Source organism: Perognathus longimembris, chromosome 13 (assembly GCF_023159225.1).
Source record: "Perognathus longimembris pacificus isolate PPM17 chromosome 13, ASM2315922v1, whole genome shotgun sequence".
NCBI lineage: Eukaryota > Metazoa > Chordata > Mammalia > Rodentia > Heteromyidae > Perognathus > Perognathus longimembris.
This window is the reverse complement of record NC_063173.1, coordinates 53,888,650-53,905,392: the sequence shown is the minus strand read 5'-3', so window position 1 is coordinate 53,905,392 and position 16,743 is coordinate 53,888,650. Positions and strand designations below refer to the sequence as shown.

Sequence of the window (16,743 nt, the reverse complement as noted above, 5' to 3'; positions counted from 1 at the left end):
CAGAAGGCTAAATATAGAGCTCCCCTATGACCCAGCAGCCCCACTTTTGGGTATCTATCCAAAAGACCACAAACAAATTCACAGTAAAGCCACCAGCACAACAATGTTCATCGCAGTGCAATTTGTCATAGCTAGAATCTGGAACCAACCCAGATGCCCCTCAGTAGACGAATGGATCAGGAAAATGTGGTACATATACACAATGGAATTTTATGCCTCTATCAGAAAGAATGACATTGCCCCATTTGTAAGGAAATGGAAGGACTTGGAAAAAATTATACTAAGTGAAGTGAGCCAGACCCAAAGAAACATGGACTCTATGGTCTCCCTTATTGGGAATAATTAGCACAGGTTTAGGCAAGTCACAGCAGAGGATCACAAGAGCCTAATAGCTATACCCTTATGAATGCATAAGATGATGCTAAGTGAAATGAACTCCATGTTATGGAAACGATTGTTATATCACAGTTGTAACTACTTTCAACGTCCCATGTGTATCTGTAGCTTCTATTATTGATGATGTTCTTGTATCACCTTCCTGTGGTTGTACCTACACTATCTCTGTAATCTTATCTGAGTATATTGGAAACCGTGTATACTGGTATTAGAAGTAGGAAATTGAAAGGGAATACCAAAATCGAGAGACATAGGGTAAAAAAAAGACAAACAACTACAAAAGCAATACTTGCAAAACTGTTTGGTGTAAGGGAACTGAACACCTCATGGGGGGAAAGGGAAAGGGGGAGGAGGGTGGGGGGAATGAGGTAACAAACAGTACAAGAAATGTATCCAATGCCTAACATATGAAACTGTAACCTCTCTGTACATAAGTTTGATAATAAAAATTTGAAAAAAAAATTCCATTGTGTATATGTACCACATTTTCCTGATCCATTCATCTACTGAGGGGCTGCCGGGCTTCGCCCTACTCCTCCCCATCCACGTGGGGAGGGGTCCTGGGCTTATCTATCTCTTCCATGTGGGATCCATAATCAATTTCTCACGTCCCCCTGGCCGGTAGGGTTTAGACATGGGAGCTGGGCCCCGGGTGAGCCTCGGTTCGCGTGTGGTCGCAAGAACCCCTTGCCCGCCAGCCCAAGGAAGACACGGGCGGGTGGGGTCTTGGAGACCATCTCTGGGACGATTCTAATTTTATTCAAATGAGAAGCCACAAAGATATACCCCAAAGGCGGGCACAGAAGAGGGACAACAGATTGGCCACGAGACCTGTTTGTCAAGTGATGTCAGGGGACTTCCCTTGTTGGTGGAGGCCCAGCCCCCTAAGGATTGGGTTTCTGGGGTTCCCCTTGCCATTGCACACGTGCTTGCCCCAGGAGCAGGGGGCTTCTCTTCCTGTTAAAGGTGGAAGAAGAGGGGAGGGGACAGGTCAAGGCCAGCTGTGGCCTCTTAAAGGCACAGCTGACCCCAGCAAGGGGCATCTGGGCTGTTTCCATATTTTAGCTATGACAAATTGTGCTGCGATGAACATTGTTGTGCTGGTAGCTTTAGTGTGTTCTTGTTTGTGGTCTTTTGGGTAGATGCCCAAAAGTGGGGCTGCTGGGTCATAGGGGAGCTCTATATTTAGCCTTCTGAGGAATCTCCATACCATTTTCCAGAGTGGCTGAACCAGTTTACATTCCCACCAACAATGGAGTAGGGTTCCCTTTTGGCCACATCCCCTCCAACATTTATTATTGTTAGTTTTCTTGATAAAGGACATTCTTACTGGGGTGAGATGGAATCTCAATGTTGTTTTGATTTGCATTTCTTTTATGGCCAGTGATGTAGAGCACTTTTTCATATGTCTCTTGGCCATTCTCATTTCCTCATCAGAGAAGTCTCTTTTTAAGTCTTTAACCCACTTGTTGAGGGGGCTGTTGGTTCTTTGCGGTTTTGTTTTGGAGGAATTTAATTTTTTTAGTTATCCATATATTTCAGATGTGAGGGTTTTGTCCGTTGTATGGCCGGTAAAGATCTTTTCCCAATCTGTGGGCTTTCTGTTTATCTTGTGAGCCATGTTCTTTGCCCTGCAGAAGCTCTGCAGTTTGATGCAGTCCCATTTGTCCGTCCTTTCTTTGATTTGTAGGAGGATTAATATAGTCAAAATGGCAATATTGCCAAAGGCTATCTACAAATTCAATGCAATACCTATTAATATCCCAACACCATTTTTTTTAATGAAATAGAGGAAGCAATCCAGAAATCATATGGAACACTAAAAGACCACGAATAGTAAAAACAATCCCAAGCAGAAAGAACAGTGTTGGAGGAATTACAATATACAACTTCAAGCTGTATTTTAAAACTATAGTAATAAAAACAGTTTGGTATTGGCACAGGAACAGGACTGAAGGCCAATGGAACAGAATTGAAGACCCAGAAATGAACCCACAGAACTATGCCTACTTAATCTTTGATAAAGGAGTTTAAAAAAATAGGATGAAAGAAAGGTAGCCTCTTTCACAAATGGTGCTGGCAAAACTGGTTCAACACCTGCAACAAACTAAAACTAGATCCTTATATATCACCCTGCACCAAAATCAATTCCAAATGGATCAAAGACCTTGAAATAAAAACTGATACCCTGAAAACACTAAAAGAAGGAGTAGGAGAAACATTTGTCTCCTTGGCACAGGATGGAATTTCCTTAACAAAGAGCCACACATCATTTTTTTTTCAGTGCCTCACAGACCTTTTCTACTTAGCTTAAAAATATGACCTAAATATTCTTTCTTTTAAAAATATGAATAGCAGTGAAACTAGTTTGCTTGGTTTCATTTTTATTCACTCTCCTCTACTTAAAATAGTCTGTCTTATTGCTCACATCCCCCCCCCCAAACTCTGTCTAAATCTCTTTGCAAATATTTGTATTGTCTGCTCTGTCTAAATAATGCAGGAATATTTTGTTCGTCTACTCATACCCCTGTATGAAATTCCTATGCATCGTTTGCATTCTTTCATGGCTGCTATTGTCTCTCCCCCATCTCCACATACTATCTGGATTCAATTTATCACTGTAGATTTTTCTCTTGTACAAGCGGACATGCACAATTTCTGTTGGTTATTTTTTTCTCTTTGTTTAATCTTTATCTACTTTGAACTCTTTATGGTCTAGTGTTTTGCCATGTATTTTTCTAACTCATTCTTAACGTTTTGTGGGGTTTATCTTTACTTTTCCCTGTTGTTATCAGCAATTGCAGCTTCCCTTGGCTTTGCTCCTATCTCAAAATAGTTATCATCATAAGCTCTGGATGGAGATATGTGATGGATCATTTATTTTCACCCTTGTGATAGGATTTGCAGTAGTTGCTCCCTCGTCTGCCATTTAAATTCAACAGTTCCTGATCAACTAAATATATTCTTCTCCATCCTCTCTATTATGGAAAGTTCAAAAACAAATCCTATTCAATATAGAAATTGTTAGAGCCATTTCAAAAAATACTTTAAGAAGCATTCACTTGGCAGAAATTCTTCAAAATTTTTGCTGAACATATCTAATCTTCTAATCTTCAAGTGAAAGAAGAGAAATTTGTTTTAGGAAATAGGTACCTTTTGTGTATCTTGAGTTTGGAAAAGTAAACCCCACCAAGCCTCTCATGGACAGGATTTATTGCTTAATGTTTTCAAATAAATATTTTCTAAATTTACAAGAATTCTGAGAAGACAATAACATTTTTTTTGGCATTTTATTTAGAACAAAATGGGAAATCTATCATATGTATCTACTTACTTTTATATGAGGTAATAAAAATATATACCAAAAAAAAATAATTCCTTTGGAGGTTAATGTCCACCATGTAATGACCTTTTTTAAGCTTCAGTCATGAAATTGTTTCATTACTACAACTTATGGTTGATGGAGTCAGGCCCTTTTCAACACTTTGCCTTCATCTCCTCAAAATCAAATCCTAAAACTGAACCTAACGATGATCTGTTCTCCACATTCATATTTCGGAATGCCTACACTTTTTCAGCATTACTAGTAGTTTCCTTTGATCTTATATGCAAACACATATTAGTCAAACAATTGCTTAACTTCAGTGAACTTGCTTAAAAAAAAACTATCAGTTTCCTTTGGTGAATATTCTTCTACATGTTTTATGCAATCAGTCTTCTTGATTCCTTTTGAATTCATTCAACTCAGGTGTTCATAATTTATTCATCTTTCATCACAAGTCTTAATAAATGGTATCTTCCATTTTTACCTATCTATTCCATCAGATACGGAGTAACTGAATAGTAAAAATTCCCTCTACCTATGCACCAATCTGGGAGACTATATCCTGTCAGTAAATGCACTCATGCAATAAAGATTTTTATGAAGTGTTATTTCTTGAACCAGGTTCCAGTGGCTTATGCCTATACTCCTAGCTACTCAGGAGACTGAGATCTGAGAATCAAAATTTATTTGTTTTGTTTTTGTTGCCAGTCCTAGGGCATAGACTCAGGGCCTGAGCACTGTTCCTGACTTCTTTTTGCTCAAGGGCTAGCACTCTACCACTTGAGTCACAGTGCCACTCCTGGCTTTAATCTGTATATGTGGTGCTGAGGAATCGAACCCAGAGTTTCATATATATGAGGCGAGCACTCTACCACTAGGCCCTATTCCCAGCCCCTGAGAATCAAAGTTTGAAGCCAGATTGGACAGGTAAATTATTGAGATTCTTATCTTTAATTAAGCAGTCAGAAAGCTGGAACTGGAGACATGGTATAAGTGGTAAGGCATCAGCCATGAACACAAAAAGCTGAGCAATGCCCAGGGTTCAAACCATAATACAGGCATACACACACACACACACACACACACACACACACACACACACACACATACACCATAAAAACTATTCTAAAAATACAGCTATTATCATTAAGGGGAGTGTAAACTATCTGTAGAGAGAAAAGTTTATGTCACGTAAAGAATCCCACATATGGGATGTGGGTATGAATTGATGGGAGCTTGTTATTCACAACTGTATGTGTTGAGAACTCTAACAGAAACAAATAACCAAATACGCTCTCACAGTGTCAATTTAGTCCAACTCTCAGCTATCTTCCTTCTTCTCTTCTCCATTTACACAATTGTAAATGGGTAAAAATCTCCACTTCTTACATGTGGGCTTCCCAGAGGAATGGGTATGAGATTATAATACAAAACAAGAAGCTTAGTGTCTAAGTTTCTATATATGTATACACAAGAGAGGAAATAGGGGACTAGAATCCACAAAATAAAAATATCACCATTCTAGAGCATAAATGTAATACTGGTAGACTCTGAAGAGAAGAGACATTTTGACAACAGCCTCTTAAAAGTTATTGAAAAACCTGGGCTCTCTAAAATCTTCACTGTGAATCAGAATGCTCTGGAAAGATGATTCTTAGGAGTCAACTGGAGAAGATGTTTCTCCTTTCTCTTCCAACTCACTGTAAATTGGTGAATAAATGTTTAGTTCTTCATAAATACGATCATCTGGAACCTGATAAGAGAAAAATAATTCTGTATAAGTCACCAAGAACTTTCTACAAGCCTTGTTCTACAAGCTTACATGCTCTCCTTTTGTCTTTCTCTCCCTCTTCCCTTTTCCCTGATACTTGACATCCCCTACATCTCCAAAACAAAAACAAACCAGAGTTCCAGGACGACTGAGTCCAGATGAAATATTACCAGTCAATGACATGCTGGTGTGATTTTGCTGTCTGAATAATTTTCTGGGGGTCGAAAAAGTGTTGTAGAAAATCTAGTCCATATTTTTAAATTCAGATTCTCTAGATAGCCATTCACAAGTTCATACCATGCTTCTTATTACCTTATTTCCATCTAACTCTTCTCCGATTCCATAGATTGTGAGGGACACAGCACTGCAAAATCCCAGGACGGTAAGAAACAGCATCACAGACACAATTTCCTATTGAAAAGCAACCAATCACAATCAAAGTGACAATCCATATGGCAGCTATCCCAAAAATATATTTCTTCATAGTAAGTCCTAATTTTACCATTCCCATCCCCCGCCACTTGATCATATAAAGTGACACCCACAGGGGAAAACCAGGAGGTGACCATTTGGGGAAGGTAACTTAGACAGGGGCGGCGGTCCTTACATTCTTGGATTGCATTATAAAATGGGCTTCCAAAAAAAGAGATTGCATGTATATGGAAAAAGAAAACAAGGATTCCCCCTTTGAACAGTAGCCAGAAACTCTACTTTTGCCTAAGAGATACATACAATGGTAAAAGAAGCCACAAAGCAGGTGTCATCTTCTTGAAGGTCTTCGCACTGGCTGATGTAAGCTGCGCTGTGGCTTAGGTTGAGGATCAGAATGACGATTCCTATTCCTGCCGCAATGCTGCTGACCGCGTTTGCTCCCAGGCTGCCTCTCCCCTAGTGAGAAAGAGGAATGCTCAATCCAGCTTCTTCCCCTGCCAGCACACTTAATCAATCCTCTGATCGACATTTCAGAAGTGGTCACCTCCAGCAATCTGCACTGATCACATTCTTAGATCCAAAGGGAATTTTGGGACAGAAAGGGAGGGACAAAGGGTGAACAAATGCAGCCGTGGTACTCAGTGGGAACTATGTCGAAAATGAACTGTACAACTTGTGGGTGGGGGCGGGAGGGGAAACCTGGGAGAGAGCAAGGGAAGGAGTAACTATGTCCAAAAAGGAATGTACTCATTACCTGAGTTATGTAACGGTAACCCCTCTGAACATCACCTTCATAATAATAATAAAATATTTAATAATTTTAAAAAGTTCAAAGATATACTCACAGATTGGGAAAATGTGGTACATACATATAATAGAATTCTATGCCTCTATCAGAGAGAATGACATTGCCCCATTTGTAAGGAAATGGAAGGACTTGAAAAAAATTTTACTAAGTGAAGTGAGCCAGACTCAAAGAAACAAGGACTCTGTGGTCTCCCTCATAGGGAATAATAAGTACAGGTTTAGGCGAGTCATAGCAGAAGATCACAAGAGCCTAATAGCTATGCCCTTTTGAACACATAAGATGATGCTAAGTGAAACGAACACCACGTTATTGAACCAAATGTTATATCATTGTTGTAATTATTTTCAACATGCTATGTGAAACCATACCCTTTTTTCTTTCTTTTTTTCTCTTGTATCCCCTTCCTGTGGTTATCCTGAGCTATCACTGTATCTGATCTTAGTACCCTGGATATTGTATATATGTGTATTACAACTAGGGAAGGGAAAGGGAATATCAAAATCGAGAGACAAGGGATAAAAAGACAAACCATTCCAAAAACAATATTTGTAAAATCATTTGGTGTAAACCAACTGAACAACTCATGGGGGCGGGGGGGGGGGAGGGGAGAGGAAAAGGGGGATGGGGGAGGGGGAAATGAGAGAAGAGGTAACAAGTTGAACAAGAAATGTGCTCACTGCCTTACATATGAAACTGTGACTCCTCTGTACTTCACTTTGACAATAAAGGGGGGGGAGGAAGAACATACTGCTTCCTAAGCAGCTCTTACTTTCTAGCTAGAACTGCACTGAGAAGCAGTATTACTTTCTTGCTAGGACTGCATTGAGAATACAAGGGCTGGGGCTGCAGTTCAGTTGTAGAGCATGTTCTTAAAGCAGGCCCAAAGCCCTGAGTTCAATCTCCAGCACCAAATCAGAAAAACAAACCTCAACAAATATGAATGGTCAGCAAATGCTATTGCCTCCTGCCTAGCTACTTAGGAAACTGAGATATAAGGATCACAGTTCAAAGCCAATCTGGGTAGATAAACCCAAGAATCTGTTATCCAATGATCCAGTAAAAAGTAGGAAATGAAGGTGTGGTTCAAGTGCTAGATTGTTATCCTTGAGCAAAAGCAAAGCAAGAACAAATGGAAAATGGTGAGACAAAGGGTAAACGTCGAACCAGTGCAACAGCAATACTTACAAGACAACCTGTAGTAAACTAACTACAAATTGAGGCTGGGGCAGGGATTGGGGAGGAGGGAAAGTGGGAGAAAAATGAGAGAGGAGGTTACAGTTTGACAAGAAATGTACTCACTACCTTATGTATGTAACTGTAACCCCTCTGTACATCACCTTGACAATATTTTTTTTTAAAGAACAAATGGCCCTTCAAATGACAGTACTGGCTTGGCTTACACTCACACACACACACAAGTACATGCACACACATGCACATGCCCATGCACACGCACACAGTGGCCTAGATAGTTTTCTTATTTTGAAATTAATTTACTCGATTACCTGACTATATTTAAAGACTTAAATAGGACAACACCTACATGGGAGTTTTTCAAACTGGTGTCAAAGAATTTAAACATGTGCTAAATGACCCAACTGATATTTCTAATGATTATATCTAAGTATTATTACCAAAAGACTTCCAGCACAAATAGATTGAAAAAAAGATCACAACTCCAGTTACTGCATATGGCAGTTGGAAACAGGTCTCCCTTAAGGCTTTTTTTTTGCCAGTCCCGGGGCTTGAACTCAGGGCCTGAGCACTGTCCCTGAGCTTCTTTTTGCTCAAGGCTAGCACTCTACCACTTGAGCCATAGCACCACTTCTGGATTTTTTTCTATATATGTGATGCTGAGGAATCGAACCTAGGGCTTCATGTATGCGGAGCAAGCACCTTACCACTAGGCCCCATATTCCCAGCCCCTCCCTTAAGGTTCTTAAAGTGACATAATTGCTACCTTCTAAGGATAAACAACTCACCAGATTCACTGCCTTCTTCTTTTCAGATACGATTGACAACAATCCAGAAACAGCAAACTGGCCAGAAGGAAAAAGGAATAAGACATAATAGGCATCTAATCTCCACTGTGCTCCTTTTCCTGTATCCTCCAATATAAAGTAAGAGTTGGGGTACTTCATAAAGCTATAGACACTAATGATGATGGTGAGGATCAAACTTTGGCCTTGCAGATGCTCTACCACTGAGCTATTTTCCCAGCCCAGATGAACATTGTTTTTATTCTTATCTCCTATAAAGTATCTCTCAAAATTACAAGCATATATAAATGATGTGAGAATCTTTAGAAGAATGTAGCATCTTGCTCATCAGGGCCTCTGTGGGTATTGAGATTCTTGGCTTTTTACCTAGCTTTGGGGTAAAGATTGACATTGAAAGTCCCTGGGTCACCCCTGGAGTGGGAAGGGTAAGCAGCTGGTGCATAACACTGGTGTTCCAATACTGCTGTCATTGCACTGTAGTGGTTTGTGTGTGCATCCTCAGGATTACACTGTCAACTCTCTGGAGATGTACATCTCCAGAGCCCAATATGTTTCAGACTATGATAACCATCACAGAGTGCTCATGACAGTATGAAATATGATTACAAATGGCTCAGACCTGTAATCCCAGCTACTCAGGTAGCTGATCCAGAGGAGTTCAACTTGAAACCAGCCCAGGAAGAAATATCCATAAGACTTTACTTTCCAAATAACTAGCAGAAAAGGAAGGCTAGAGGCTTTGTAAAATGTGTGTGAGTATACATACATGTATAGATATATGTGTTTGTAAAATGTTTGTATATACACATATATAATATATGTAAACATATGGAGATAAGTAATTGGTTAGAGTGGAGTAAAAGAAAATCTATGTTTAGTTTTGTTTCAGAAACAATCACGGAAGCTGGGTGCCAGTGGCTCATGCTTGTGATCCTAGATACTCAAGAGGGCTGAGATCTGAGGATCTCAGTTTGAATCCAGCCTGGGCAGGAAAGTCCATGAGACTCTTATCTCCAACTAAGTACCAAGATAAGTGGTGATGTGGAGTTGTGGCTCAAGTGAGAGAGCTCTAGACTTGAGCCCCAGAACCAGCAAACACAAAAGAAAGAGAAAGAAGGAAAGGAAGGAAGGAAGGGAGGGAGGGAGGGAGGGAGGGAGGGAAAAAGTAACTACAGATACATACTCACCAATACAGCTCCCCAGAATGGATATCCTGCTCTAAATGATAAAAATATTTTTTCTTCAAAGTCTGATATATCAAGTACAGCACAGACAATTATGCCTAAACAAAGGCATATCAAGCCAATCAGAATTTGTATCACCTGTGGGGGAAGACATAAAATTTGTGAAGAACCCATTTTCCTTAGATCACATTAATTTCCTTACCATTGAAACCAAATGGAAGCAATTGCTTTAGTGTTGTACACTGTCCAGACCACTACAAAAACTGAATCAATGCCAGCATGATCGGATGCATCAGTAGCTACAACATAACCTGTGGACCCCAATTTATGAGTGATGAAGGCACCAGTGATTTTTCTTCCCGTGGAAGTGATCAGAGGTCCGGAATACTTTGCCCTTTTCTGCCATGTGTGTCCCATTCATTTGGGATTAGCCTGGAGGACAGGTGTCTCTCCTCCCAACAGGGCTCAACTGGTCTCAAGTGTTAAGCAACCTAGAACGGCAGAGGGCCTTTCCTTGCTTATGAACTCAGGAAACAGATATCTTTCCTGGAGCAATCTTTACCTCCAGGCGAGGCTAGAAGACACAACTCACCCCCAGGAACTGCAACTCTCTCTTCAAAAAAGTCAGCCATGTCTGTGGTGGTGGTTGGGGGGAGACCGGCTTCTTTGGTAGCGGTTTTTCACTTGACACGTCCAAGACTTCGATTTCAGAGGCACTGTGAAATTTACCAGAAATTCAGCCATAAGGAAATTATTTCTCTCCTGTAAAGAAAAAAGTGTTAACTGTCTGAAAGGGGAGTTTTATTTGCTTACTTTAGAAACAAAAACAAAAATGAGTCCTACATTTGAAATCTTCAGGGTCATGACTGAGACACTGAGGCTTAGCAACGCTAAATCACTGGACAAAATGACTTGAACACAATCCAAGGGATTAAATGGAAAAAAGATAGAACAAAAATCATGCCAGGGCTGGGAATATGGCCTAGTGGTAGAGTGCTTGTCTCCTATACATGAAGCCCTGGGTTCAATTCCTCAGCACCATATATATAGAAAATGGCCAGAAGTGGCGCTGTGGTTCAAGTGGTAGAGTGCTAGCCTTGAGCAAAAAGAAGCCAGGCCCAGTGCTCAGGCCCTAAGTTCAAGCCCCAGGACTGGCCAAAAAAAATCATGCCAAATATTTTTTATTCTTTTTTTAGTTTTGGATTCTTCATCCTCTTCATTTCAACACACCAGGTATTTACTTATTAGTGAATACAATGCATCTTGATCAGTGTCACTCTTTCCACCATTCTTCCCAGTCTCTCCCAACACCATAAATATTTGTCTTCTTACTTCACAGTTACCCAACATCATCTCCCTGTCATCTATGTTGATAAGTAAAATCAAAAATAGACAAAGAAAAGTTGGCTGTGGCTTTCACTGTCATTTTAAATAGAATTTTGTTATTACTAAGGTGTTGTGCAGAAGGGTAACCTTCTCATAAGTAATTAGTCCAGGTAATTAGCAGATTTCTCTCTCTCTCTCTCTTTTTTTTTTTTTTTTGGACAATGTCACCTTTCCGCCTTCCAGTTTCCCAGCCCACAAGTTGTATAGTTCATTTTCCACATAGTGTATATGGAACACGGTGATTATACCCATTCACTCTTCCTCCCTCCCTTTCTGTACCCTTCCTTTGCTCCCCACCCTAAAAAATACAAAAAAAGAAAAAAAATGTTTCTACCACCACTACAACAACAAAACAGGTTTCCATTTCCTAGAATTCATTCCAAAGAATAGTCTTTTAAATGCACTTACACTTTTGGGTCCTTTCCCTGAGGGTATCCTCCTTTAGTGTAATTTCATGGTCATTTTTAACATAAAAATTTTTCTGACTGCATTTTGTCAATGGTCCACCTATCTTCATGTGCACCAAAGGCCGGTGAAGGAATAGCTTTTGAGGTGTCAGTTGCATCTGAACTCCTATTTTCATCTTCAGAGTGATATCTTACAGCTAAGCTTTGTGAGGACCAATGAAGTAGGAGATCACTTTAATAAAGACTCCTCAGCTCACATCAGACCAAGGGGTTAGGAGAACCAAATGAGTTGTATAGTCTCTTATTTCATACCTAAAATACAAGCTGCTAGTGTCAGAAAACCTACTTCCAGTTCACAAGCCAAGTGAACAATCTTCCCACCAGTAAGAGAAAGTGACTAGGGAAGTATAGCAAATAGTTTTCTTGTACCCAATATGTAAACCAAAGTAGGTGAGTCAATGTACAAATCTCACACACATTGGCATCTGTCTGTGCCTTTCTCTGGGCTGATAAATGATGGCATAGAAAAAAATGGTAGTTTTTGCTTACCTGGAAGGTCCTTGTGGGTTTGGGAGCGTGACTCCTGCTCTGCTCCTATGTTCTGTGCTCATTTTCCCAGGCTATGCAGCAAGGGATGAAATTGTTACACAGAGGCTTGGTGGACTTTGCTTGCAGTGTACTCTTGATAGATAGCTAAAATGGCTTGACTCATACCACTGATGGTTATCTACAGCAACCATTTGTCATGTGTTTCCTAGCTGATTAAGATCAATAGTCGTTTCTTTTTTCTTTTTTTTTTTTTTTTTTTTTGGCCAGTCCTGGGCCTTGGACTCAGGGCCTGAGCACTGTCCCTGGCTTCTTCCCGCTCAAGGCTAGCACTCCGCCACTTGAGCCACAGCGCCGCTTCTGGCCGTTTTCTGTATATGTGGTGCTGGGGAATCGAACCTAGGGCCTCGTGTATCCGAGGCAGGCACTCTTGCCACTAGGCTATATCCCCAGCCCCGATAGTCGTTTCTTTTTTCTTGATAGAATAAATAGACAAGGTAAGTGGTCTACTGAAGAACAGCAGGATTTAGGAAACCTAAACTGGAAACATCTTAGCAGGAGTCAGGAAGGTAGAAGACGACTGTAGACCAGAAAGTGTTATACTTCTGAAGTTTTCTGTGCTTGTTTCCCAGTTCAGCTATTTCTAGATCCTAAGTTCTCCAGTTGCACCCAAGAATAAAAAACCTTATCTCCTTCTCCCCCCCCCCCCCACCCCACCAACCGGGAAAGGAATACTTGGCTCCATACACAGGATCAAGGCTGAGACCCTCTCTATGTGCATTAGTGTTATTCTCTACAGCTGTCTCACTTTATGTTCTATTATGTCTTTCTCTCCCTGTCTTTTCCCATGTGAAGGCTAAGAAATGTGTATACCAAGGACTCTAGCTGGGTTCTGGTGGCCCATGCCTGTAATCCTAACTACTCAGGAGGCTGAGATCTGATGATCACAGTTAAAGCCAGCCAGAGTAGGAAAGTCTGTGAGACTCTTATTTCCAAATAACCAGGGGCTGGGAATGTGGCCTAGTGGCAAGAGTGCTTGCCTCATATACATGAAGCCCTGGGTTTGATTCCTCAGCACCATATATATATAAAATGGCCAGAAATGACACTGTGGCTCAAGTGGCAGAGTGCTAGCCTTGAGCAAAAAGAAGCCAGGGACAGTGCTGAGGCCCTGAGTCCAAGCCCCAGGACTGGGAAAAAAAAAAAGAGTGAAACCCTGGGCTCAATTCCTCAGCACCACATAAACAGGAAATGGTGGAAGTGGCATTGTGGCTCAAGTGGTAGAGTGCTAGCCTTGAGCAAAAAGAAGCCAGGGACAGTGCCCAGGCCCTGAGTCCAAGGCCCAGGACTGGCAAAACAACAACAACAAAAAAACCTACCCCAAATGACCAAAAACACAACCCACAAACAAACAACAACAAAAAACACCTCAGAAGTAGAGGTGTGGCCCAAGTGGTAGTACATCAGCTTTGAGCAAAAAAGTCAAGCAAGAGTACAAGAACCTGAGTTGAAGCCCCAGTACTAGCATGCGCGCGCGCGCGCACACACACACACACACACACACACACAGACACACACAGACACACACACACTCAAAGACTCCATAGTCTGCTTAAACATTAGAGGAGCTCTATAGCTTAGATTTCTGTGAGGGAAAGAATAGGACAATGAGCACGCTGACGGACATGAACTTGGTGGAAATAAAATCCCATGAGAAACTTGGAGGAGCGCAGGACTGAGCGATGTGCTGAAACCGAAGTGCTCATTCCGATAGCGAAAGGAGTCAGGGGTCACTCACAGGCCTGCATTGCTTATACTTGAGTGTCACCACAGACATAACCTTGAGTGGCTCTTCAGTAACTGCTTCCACCACCTTCATCTGGCCTCATTCTTTACGTGCCCACAGCCACGTCTGGTTACCTTTCGCAATAGTGGACATTGAAACATGGAGGGAAATGATCGAGATAAGTTTTAACCACACCTCTGCCTGCAAGGAAGAGATAGCAGCACACCATGGTATGAATATCTTTCCTCCTCTAGCACACACGGCCTTTGCATACGCCTTGCACTCACTCCTCATCTCTAGCTTCCTCTTTTGACAAGCCCAATTGCTTCTCTAGGTTATACCACTAGGTAGTCGATCTCCTCAAGCTCAAAACGGAAAATGCTTTCAGATTCCACATGCACAACTGTTTTCTCAAACTATATGTTTGATCTGCTTAAAATAAATGTGCGTGACTTTGCAAGTTACACCTTCTGCTAGTGCCATCTCTTGGGAAGCATGTTCTGATACTCTCAAAGGAATCACAGGTTCTGACCCTCTCCTCATCTTGCCCTTCTACTACCACCTCCTCCTCCTTCCTCCCTACTCACACACGTGCAGGCACACACAGAGCAAATTCTGGGTTCAATAAATGTGGCAAGAGATTGAAAGTGTCTGAGAGTGATACCAACTTCCAGTGTTCCATGAGAAATAGGAAAGAGATATAGCGGGCATGGTAACACAAGCCTGTAATCCCAGCACAAGGGGACCTGAGGCAAGACCATCATGAATTTGAGGCCACCTTGGCTATTTAGGGAGATGCTGACTCAAAAAAAAAAAATGGGGAAATGGGCTAGGAATGTGACTTAGTGGTAGAGTGCTTGCCTAGCATGCATGAAGCCCTGGGTTCAATTCCTCAGCACCATATAAACAGAAAAGGCTAGAAGTGGCGCTGTGGCTCAGTAGGTAGAGTGCTAGCCTTGAGCAAAACAAAGCCAGGGACAGTGCTCAGGCCCCAACTCCCAAGCCCCAGGACTGGCCAAAAAAAAGGGGGTGGGGAGGGAATGTAGATGAGAAAATATATTGTTTACAAAACAAGACAAATTGTCTTACCAACGTTTTGTTCCTTCATTTATAGGATTTTTTTAGAAACATAAAATGTACAATAATTTGTACAGACTATCCTGGCACTAAAAAAATCTCCTTTTCTTTTTGGTGGTAATTGTGTCACTAGATAGTCAGGAGGAGGTAACAAGTTTGATAACAAATGTACTCACTACCTTATGTACCTAACTGTAACCCCTCTGTGCATAACCTTGACAATAAAAGTAAATTAAAAAAAAAAAAAAAAAGGTCAATGCAGCTAAACCCTAGTTCTTATGTCTTGACGAGAGACTTCAAGCAAGGCCTGAAGCCTAATGAAAATGATAGAGAAAGTTACTTCAAAGAAAAAAGTATGCCTAGGGGCTGGGAATATGGCCTAGTGGCAAGAGTGCTTGCCTCCTACACATGAGGCTCTCGGTTCGATTCCCCAGCACCACATATATAGAAAACGGCCAGAAGGGGCGCTGTGGCTCAGGTGGCAGAGTGCTAGCCTTGAGCGGGAAGAAGCCAGGGACAGTGCTCAGGCCCTGAGTCCAAGGCTCAGGACTGGCCAAAAAAAAAAGAAAAAAAAAAGTGTGCCTAGTAAGAGCTGAGGGGCAGACACAATATCATATATGTGTATGTGTATGATGTATACAAATCATATATATATATATATCAATTTTATTGAATGAAAGAAATGAGTCAGTCATTAATTTCTTCAACTTCCTAGAAAACTTGGACTTAGTTCTGGACTGAACTGTGTCCCTTTATAAAATTTACATGTTGATGTCTTATGGGACTGCATTATTTTTTGTAGAGCCTTTAAGGAGGAAAAGTTAAAATAACATTGTAAAGATAGAGATTTGACCAATGGGAAGTAGAACCTTAAACTTCCTAACTTAGTCGGAAGAGGAAAAGAGCCCAGAGCTCATTGTCTCCATCCTGCTGGTTCTAAACAGTAGATACCAAGATAACAGAGGAAGAAATGCCCATGCAGTGATACCTCATAATTAATATTAAATCATTAATATTCCAATACCACCATGGGGTGAGGAAGGAGTTTGATCAATGGACATGATTGAACTGAAGAAGTTTCCCCCCACCCTTTGCTTTTAAAGGCTCCCATTGTCCCTTAAGGGACATAAGGGAACAGATCTAAAGAGCACATTCCATGAAGTAGATAACAGGATATCAGAAATATCAATAATATTAGTAGCTGGGGTAACAGATCCAAGATACCAGAGAGCAGTAAAAGGGTTCACATGCAGGCAATCACCCCTGGCTTTTGACAAGATCGCTACAGAAGGTCAAACACTCAGCAATTATACAGCCAGAGATTTCTGCTGGCCTCATCCATTCTCTAAGCGCCATCAATCAAGTCTTCTGCAGCCAACCACAACCCCTTTCCAACCCCACCCCCCGCCCCCAGGCCTTAGGGTCCCATACATTCCCCACCCCCACCCCACACATAGCATTGAGGCCAAAAAGAAGCCTCACCGGAAACTAAACCTTGCTGCTGCTTCAACCTTGACTTCCAGCCTCACAACTACTGAAAAAATAGAGTTCTGTAGTGTAAGCCATCTAGTGCCAGCATGTGAAAATAACAGTATGTTATTAGGTAGCCTAAGCAAGAGACAGTA

General features: G+C 41.3%; 1 protein-coding gene across 2 annotated transcripts; it reads right to left on the bottom strand.

Moving 5' to 3' along the window:
- Positions 1-4,964: 4,964 nt before the first annotated feature.
- On the bottom strand, positions 4,965-16,741 carry Ms4a2 (membrane spanning 4-domains A2). 2 transcript variants are annotated; one of them, XM_048360219.1, is made up of 8 exons: positions 16,601-16,741; positions 12,259-12,329; positions 10,509-10,632; positions 9,920-10,054; positions 8,715-8,771; positions 6,225-6,380; positions 5,805-5,903; positions 4,965-5,474 (listed from the first exon to the last, which is right to left on the bottom strand). In XM_048360219.1, the coding sequence occupies exons 2-8, from the start codon at positions 12,318-12,320 to the stop codon at positions 5,376-5,378; spliced, it is 732 nt and encodes a 243-aa protein (XP_048216176.1). In that variant the 5' UTR covers positions 12,321-12,329; positions 16,601-16,741; the 3' UTR covers positions 4,965-5,375. The 2 variants fall into 2 exon arrangements, with proteins under 2 accessions (XP_048216176.1, XP_048216175.1); XM_048360218.1 differs by lacking the exon at positions 16,601-16,741 and adding an exon at positions 14,329-14,800.
- Positions 16,742-16,743: the final 2 nt, after the last annotated feature.

Bases quoted from the DNA above. Each gene is read 5' to 3' on its own strand.
- Ms4a2 (XM_048360219.1), bottom strand. From the start codon at position 12,320: ATGAGCACAGAACATAGGAGCAGAGCAGGAGTCACGCTCCCAAACCCA. The intron at 8,772-9,919 runs GTGAGTATGTAT...CCTTCTGGCCAG, and splicing joins CATTCTGGGGAGCTGTATTG to TTTGCTGTTTCTGGATTGTT. The intron at 5,475-5,804 runs GTAATAAGAAGC...TTCTCTTATCAG, and splicing joins AAGAGTTAGATGGAAATAAG to GTTCCAGATGATCGTATTTA.